Genomic DNA, 8223 nt, shown 5'->3' with positions numbered 1-8223 from the left:
CCCAACCAGAGTTTAGGGTTGAGTTAATCTCCGCCCCTTGTTACAGTATTAATTTGGCTGACGGACATGTGCCAAGTTTACTGAGACCACAGTAGTCTATCAACATAACTTAAACCGGAAAAAACAACGCTATTATCAAAATGGTTGATGCATTCTGCGCCACATGGAAACTTATTGACAGCCAGAACTTTGATGAATATATGAAGTCACTTGGTAAGTCAGCTATATAAGCTATTTATTGGGAGAACTCAATTTTATTTATTTATCTGATGTTAATAATGATATGACATGATAAGAATGTAATAATCTGTGATCGACCATTACGGTTTTGTTATCACAGAAACGGGTAAACGGCACAAATGTTCAGATTTCGAGAAAAGTTATTATGATTTATCTCCAACAATACAACGGCATCACTGTCGGTTTTACTCCATCTCTTCGCAGGTGTTAGTTTTGCAACGAGGCAAGTGGGCAATGTCACCAAGCCGACAATTGCGATCAGTCAGGATGGGGACAAAGTGGTGGTGAAGACCCAGAGCACCTTCAAGAACACCGAGATCTCTGCCAAACTGGGAGAGGAGTTTGAGGAGACCACTGCCGATGACCGAAATGTCAAGGTTAGTTCACTAATGGTATTGGACATAGCCTTCCCTAGGCAGGCTACACCACTCCTTGCACAGTTGAATAGTAGGCTATGCAGTCTTTTGTGCGTTGGAGTCGTGACCGTGGGACAAGTTATAGACTGCCACTCTGTGCAAAAACAGTTTAACAGTTATTAATTAATTAAATTAATACTAATAAAAATCTGTATTTTTCAGTCCACTCTGACCATGGAGGGTGATAACCTTGTGCATGTGCAGAAGTGGGATGGCAAAGAAACCAAATTCGTCCGAGAAATCAAGGATGGGAAGATGATCATGGTGAGAAATCTATTGCATGAAGAAAAAAATATATAATAATAAATTAGAGAAATCTATCACAGACTGCAGAATGCTGTAGGCTAGCTCATTCATAATCCAAGACAATTTTATTTTATTATACATGTTATACATGTTATACATGTATATATACAATACATATAGCCTACATATACAATGCCTGTTATAATGCTCTGTGCAAACTGTTCTTTTTCCATCTTAGACCCTGACCTTTGAGGGAGTCCAGGCTGTCCGCACCTACGAGAAGGCTTAACTCCTCAACCAGCATCTGTGACAAAACAAATCATCCCAGCACTGCGAATGACCAACAAGGCATTCTATTTCCAAGTTGTTTTTACTTGATTCATTGTTGTGAACTTGAGATATGTTTTGGGATAATCTTTTGTAAGACATTCAGAAACTGTGTCAAAGACTTATTTTTTTTTGAAAGGCCTATAATGTGTTTCCATTGTTATTCTGCCTGTGTATCAACTTGAGAAAAAGGGAGAAATAAATTACTTGACTAAACTTCAACGACTACATGTCATTTGTCTTTCCTTTCTTTCTTTTATTTCCTCAAAAGAACTGCCTGTTCACTGGGGTTTTTTTCTTCCAAATTTGTATGCAGTCCTGCATTTGTATCAAAATGTGTCAACCTATGTATAGGCAGAACAATGTTGCTTTTGTGACGGGTCAGCCCCAGGTGGCAGCTGGGAGATCAAGCAGGGTAGGGCCAGCCCCGCAGTAGCCAGTGAGTGAACCCATCAAAGGGAATATCCTGTAGTAACCCCTCTGAAAGCAGGGGACAGCGAAGAGAAAGGGGGAGGAGGAAAAGGAGGTGGTTGAGGGATGATGTCATTTGCCGGAGCATAATCTCATTAAAATTGTGGTGTCATTACGTAGCAGCATCATTCGATGGCATGGACCAACCCTGTTCCAGTGGAGCCACTGGCATGACATGCAACCCCAATGCAAGGGTACAGGACACAAAGCAGGGCTTTGGTTATTATAGGTATCCCACATTTAGGGGTTTGATGTCCTTAAAGGACAACTTTATTTTTTTTTCAACCAAGGTTCATGTTTTAGGTTGTTATTAGAGAAAGTAAAAGGTGAGTGTATTTTCTTTTCATTTGCTGCTTTCTTTCGTTTTAGGGATTTTAGCTGTTTTGACAGGGGGGCGGGGGCATTCGAACATGGGGCTAAATATGATTTTTTTTGTGGCCAGATGTGGCCAGATGGTCTAGGACTATAGTAAATAAAAAATAAAAAAATCGCTATCAAACTTTGTAAAGAAATACATATTTAGCCCCATGTTCGAATGCCCCGCCCCCTGTAAAAATCCCGAAAACGAAAGAAAGCAGCAAATGAAAAAATAAAATACACTCATCTTTTACTTTCTCTAATAACAACCTAAAACTTGGTTGAAAAAAACTAAAGTTGTCCTTTAAATTGTCTTCCAATAATATTGGATAATATGGCTACTTCAACAATCAACATAATACGGCTATTAGGCCTACATGTATGCCACATGTTAACACGCCTGCATGAGCACCATCTGTCATCTGACTAGCTTTCCTATTCTTTACATCATGGGATTAAGCAGGTGGACAGACCCTCTAGTGACTATAGGGTCCGTCCACCTGCTTAATCCCAGTGTCTAGTCTTAACAGTATTGTCTCTTTAGGTCAGTTTTACTACAGTCTGCCTCATTCCTTCTTTCCCATGTAGTGAGAATAAGGGAACGGCTCCCAGTTCATCCATGTGTGCTGTGTCTAGCCTACTGAACAGTATGACTACAAGTGGCCATTCTTCTCAGTTCAACACACTGGCTGCCAAGTTGCTGGCTGCCTTTGAATAGACTGTGGCACAAAAAAACCATGGTAACTGGAGTGGAATTTATTTGGCCTTTGTCCACTGCATTAATTTGAAACAAAATGTGTCTGTACTCTCCACTAAAAGTATCCCAAAAAGACCACACTTACTATGCAGCAAAGGCATACCCAGGAAGCGTACAGAAAGGCGACACAATTCATCATTATGTAAATGTATCATATCCGTGTTATGTATTTAAATATTTGAAGTACGCAACAAAACTAGAGTCATCCCGTTAAGGCCAGTTACATGTTTGTATGTCTCGTCAATGTATTGTTAGTCATCCCGTTAAGGGCAGTTACATTTTTGTATGTCTTGTCAATGGATTGTTACAGTAGGCTATGTCATTATAGTACACTTCCCAGGAACGCAACAGGCTTGTACTCTCAGTGTGAAATCTGTGTCAATGGGTCAAGTTGACCTGTAGTAACCTCTCCCTCTGGCCCCATTAGGGAAATGTCAATCTTTATCCCTCTCAACTCAATTACGCCTCTCTCTCTCTCTCTCTCTCTCTCTCTCTATATATCTCTCACACACACATACGGTACACACACTCATGCACGCACGCACGCACGCACACACACACACACACACACACACACACACACACACACACACACACACACACACACACACACACACACACACACACACACACACACACACACACACACACACACACACACACACACACACACACACACATACATTGACTATTTGAATATAGACTTTGTTTTGTGCAGTAGTGTAATCACAAACCAGGATGCAATTTGATTAATTGAGAACATGCAGGCTCAGAATCGGTGTTTGTTGCAATAAATAATACTGAAATGGAAATGGTTGGATTCAATTTATGTAATAATTTGTTATTCCTGATTCATAGAGTAGCTCAAAAATAAAACGGAAGTAGGGGCTCAGCTTACAGTAATTGATCAATATGATTGATTGCTGGATGCAATGAGTGTAAAGTGGTATCTTCTCAACTTAATTCAGCTAATCAATAGAGGAGCTGTGGTCACAGTACAGAATGTTTGAGAAACTAGTTTATTGTTACATACATGTGGGATTCATGTATGTAATTGGGTACGGAATAGTACTGATTCAGCTCTCAGCCTCAGGTCCTGTGTGTGGGAGGAGACCTACCTGCTTCGTGCTACCTCTCATCAGAAGAAAGGGGTCCACCTGGGCCCTATTTAAGAACTGCTGTCAGCTGTGTGACTGTGAGTTGGCAGTGTGTTAGACACTGTCAATGGAGATGGTGGGTGTGTGGTCTGAATGCTGGTGTCCAAAAGTTTGGTGTCACTATGTTCTTGACCTACACACCTTTCTGGACTTTAATGTTCTGTTATGTTTGGTAAATGTTGAACTTGCTAGAAGACTGTTAAAATGAAGAGTTTCAGGGCAGCTGTTCATTGACTGATTCCTGTTACATTTTGTTTGAAATGAATGCCCCACCCAGTTATTATGTCTGTGTCCCTTTTTAAGCCCATAATGGAGTTGTTTGTCAGGCATGCCTAGATATGGAGTATGCAGGTGTCAGAACAATATTGTGATGTCAGAACAGGCCAGCTCCATATATGAAGATGTCCAGAGCCTGAACAGGGCCCCTGTCCAGAGCCTGGACAGGGCCCCTGTCCAGAGCCTGGACAGGGCCCCTGTCCAGAGCCTGGACAGGCCTGTTCATGGTTTCGGACGGCATACTATAGCATGTCGTTTTTCGTGATTTTGGAGGATTTGAAAAAAATATGAAAATTATGAAAAAACGACATATATATATATAGTCCATGGTTTCAGATGGCATACTATAGTAGTATGTCATATTTTCATGATTTTGGGACAATATGTCATAGCCAGGACTTGAACCTGCGGCCTCCTGATTCCCAGGCAGGCTCTGTACCCAGTGAGCCACTGTGCATGCTGTGCTCAAAAGGCTGAGTAGATAATGACAGAAGAGCCAGAGACTTGTTTCCATTGTGGTTCATAAACATTCGAACGTCTAGAGATTAAAAAGAATTTTTTGACGTGCCAAAATCTACCATTGAGCCCCATGTTAAAAGTCTCAAATTTGAAAGCACTATATTTCTAAAACTATGACACCTTTCAAAGATTCCTTTTCAGACAAACATGTCCACCGTAAGATGAACCTAAGTAGGCTAGAATGGGGTTGGTAGGTTTAAGTATGTAGGACTAGTAGCATGCCAAAGTTTGTGCTATTTCCATAGAGAATGCATTGGGCGTTTAAGTTAAATAACTCAGAAACTACAAAACATTTCAAAGTAAAATGTTCCAGCATGTGTCTCCACAGTAAGCTGAATAATAAAAAGTGTGAATGGAGTTTCTAGGTGAAAGTGATTTTTTGACGTGCCAAAATCTGCCATTATAGCCGGGTTAGGGTTAGGGTTAGGTTCCACGGGCTAATAAAGTGTAAATTCGGGGGTCCTTGACAAGAAAAGGTTTGGGAACCACTGTTGTAGAGGGTCTATACTAAATGATAAGTTAGTGACTTTGACAGTGTACAAATGGAACCGGTTTTCAGCAGGTCAAATGAGGTACAGAAAACCGTATGACTCCCAGGCTGATCTCACTGGGGGAAAACTGTATGAGTTTATGTTTAAGAACTAACAATGCATTGAAAAATACATTCTGGATGTGTCACTTACAAGCCGAAATAGCTCAGTTGGAAGAGCATTAGACTGAAGATCTAAACGTCCCTAGTTCAATCCTGGGTTTCGGAAGTTGAAATGAGTTACAGAAAACTGTATATGGTTTCGGAAGACTTACTATAATATGTTGTTTTTCATGATTTTGAAGGATAAAAAAAAGACATACTATAGTTCATGGGTTTGGAAGACATACATGTGTACTTCATGATTTGGAGGATTAAAAAACATCAGCCAAAATCCAACTGCAAACTCTAACTCACAGGCAAAGGAAGACTGTTGTTGCAGATAGCAATAGGTAACTGAGTTAGGGTGCTGTCGTCATTGTCTGGAGATTGAAGGTTCAAACCCCACTCAACTATTTACTGTGAAGTTTTCCTTTCCACACTGACATCAAGTGGCCTGGAAATTCCAGCTGAACTGTGTGCCGCTAAGTGGCCCAGCGGATAAATCACAAGTTATCTGTAGAGTACCTTGTAGAATTGTGCTAGTTCAAACCCAACACACTCAGTAGGAAGGTGCTGGTTTTTGACGTGCCAATCATTCTGATTGACAGATTCCTTGGCCAATCAGATCGGTCTGCCTTCAGCCAATCCTAGGGCTCCTTACATTGTCTCCTCCAATCAAATGGTCACAGACCCGGACCACTTCCTTGTTTATAACTGGATGAAATACTCTGACCTGTTTTAGATTTATAGTGATTCTTCAACTTCATTTTCTTCATTTTCACAGTTTTTGACGTTTTATTAATATAACTGATCATTCTAGATCACTGCTAGATCTGTAACAATCTTCTCTTATGGGGTTAGGGTTAGGGTTAGCGTTAGGGTTAGGTTTAGGGTTAGGGTTAGGGTTAGGTTCAGGTTCAGGTTCAGGTTCAGGTTCCACAGGTTAATAAAGTGTAAATGTGGGGGTCCTTGACAAGAAAAGGTTTGGGAACCACTGTTGTAGAGGGACTATAGATGTTGATAGTATTAAGTTAGTTACTTTGACAGTGTACAAATGGAACCGGTTTTCAGCAGGTCAAATGAGGTACAGAAAACCGTATGACTCCCAGGCTGATCACACTGGGGGAAAACTGTATGAGTTTATTAAATTAGCGCAGTTGGTAGAGCATTAGTCTGAAGATCTAAAGGTCCCTGGTTCAATCCAGGCTTTCGGCAGTTGAAATGAGGTACAGAAAATCCTATGACTCTTAGGCTGATCTCACTGGGTGAAAAACTTTATGAGTTTTTTTGTTTAAGAAGTAACAAGTAACAGTCAGTGTAAAAATAAATACTGGATGTGTTACTTGCAAGCCGTAATATCTCAGCTGGGAGAGCGTTAGGCTGTAGATCTGAAGGTTCCTGGTTCAAACCTGAGATTCGGCAGTTGAAATGAGGTACAGACAACCGTATTACTCTCAAGCTGATCTCACTGTGGGATGAACTGTATGAGTTTATGTTTAAGAACTAACAATACATTGAAAAATACATTCTGGATGTGTCACTTACAAGCAAACAAACAAAAAAGCAGTGTGAATTGTCTAGAGCCAGTGGCTCAGTGTGTTAGAACACTGTCCACATGTTTGGGAGATGGTGAGTTCAAACCCCAAATAACTCTTTATTTTCAAGACCAATTTCAGAAGAAGAAAACAAACAAAAAAGCAGTGTGAATTGTCTGGAGCCAGTGGCTCAGTGTGTTAGAACGCTGCCACATGATCGGGAGATGGTGAGTCGGCAGTAGAAATGAGATACAGACAACCGTATGTCTCACAAGCTGATCTCACTGCGGGATGAACTGTATGAGTCTATGTTTAAGAACTAACAATGCATTGAAAAATACATTCTGGATGTGTCACTTACAAGCCGAAATAGCTCAGTTGGAAGAGCATTAGACTGAAGATCTAAACGTCCCTAGTTCAATCCTGGGTTTCGGCAGTTGAAATGAGTTACAGAAAACTGTATATGTTTTCGGAAGACTTACTATAATATGTTGTTTCTCATGATTTTGAAGGATAAAAAAAGACATACTATAGTTCATGGGTTTGGATGACATACATGTGTACTTCATGATTTGGAGGATTAAAAAACATCAGCCAAAATCCAACTGCAAACTCTAACTCACACGCAAAGGAAGACTGTTGTTGCAGATAGCAATAGGTAACTGAGTTAGGGTGCTGTCGTCATTGTCTGGAGATTGAAGGTTCAAATCCCACTCAACTATTTACTGTGAAGTTTTCCTTTCCACACTGACATCAAGTGGCCTGGAAATTCCAGCTGAACTGTGTGCCGCCAAGTGGCCCAGTGGATAAATCACAAGTTATCTGTAGAGTACCTTGTAGAATTATGCTAGTTCAAACCCAACACACTCAGTAGGAAGGTGCTGGTTTTTGACGTGCCAATCATTCTGATTGACAGATTCCTTGGCCAATCAGATCGGTCTGCCTTCAGCCAATCCTAGGGCTCCTTACATTGTCTACTCCAATCAAATGGTCGCAGACCCGGACCACTTCCTTGTTTATAACTGGATGAAATACTCTGACCTGTTTTAGATTTATAGTGATTCTTCAACTTCATTTTCTTCATTTTCACAGTTTTTGACGTTTTATTAATATAATTGATCATTCTAGATCACTGCTAGATCTGTAACAATCTTCTCTTATGGGGTTAGGGTTAGGGTTAGGGTTAGGTTCAGGTTCAGGTTCCACGGGTTAATAAAGTGTAAATGTGGGGGTCCTTGACAAGAAAAGGTTTGGGAACCACTGTTGTAGAGGGACTATAGAATAGATAGAT

The 8223-nt window shown here is 40.6% G+C and overlaps 1 protein-coding gene across 1 annotated transcript; it reads left to right on the top strand.

The window, feature by feature from the left end:
* The first annotated feature begins 67 nt into the window (after positions 1 to 67).
* On the top strand, positions 68 to 1445 carry fabp7a (fatty acid binding protein 7, brain, a). The gene is made up of 4 exons (XM_083791233.1): positions 68 to 213; positions 445 to 617; positions 819 to 920; positions 1141 to 1445. Exons 1-4 carry the CDS (start codon positions 141 to 143, stop codon positions 1189 to 1191), a joined length of 399 nt encoding a protein of 132 aa, XP_083647359.1. The 5' UTR covers positions 68 to 140; the 3' UTR covers positions 1192 to 1445.
* The last annotated feature ends 6778 nt before the right edge of the window (positions 1446 to 8223 follow it).

The sequence above is a fragment of the Protomyctophum parallelum genome (genome assembly GCF_964188405.1).
Source record: "Protomyctophum parallelum genome assembly, chromosome: 20".
Classification (NCBI taxonomy): domain Eukaryota; kingdom Metazoa; phylum Chordata; class Actinopteri; order Myctophiformes; family Myctophidae; genus Protomyctophum; species Protomyctophum parallelum.
Note: the sequence above shows the minus strand (reverse complement) of the source record. Positions and strands in the feature narration are given on the sequence as shown.

What these genes read in the sequence shown, in the direction of transcription:
- fabp7a (XM_083791233.1), top strand. Translation starts at nt 141, where the DNA reads ATGGTTGATGCATTCTGCGCCACATGGAAACTTATTGACAGCCAGAAC. An exon ending in TGAATATATGAAGTCACTTG is followed by an intron (nt 214 to 444) that starts GTAAGTCAGCTA and finishes ATCTCTTCGCAG; the next exon opens with GTGTTAGTTTTGCAACGAGG. An exon ending in AGGATGGGAAGATGATCATG is followed by an intron (nt 921 to 1,140) that starts GTGAGAAATCTA and finishes TTTCCATCTTAG; the next exon opens with ACCCTGACCTTTGAGGGAGT.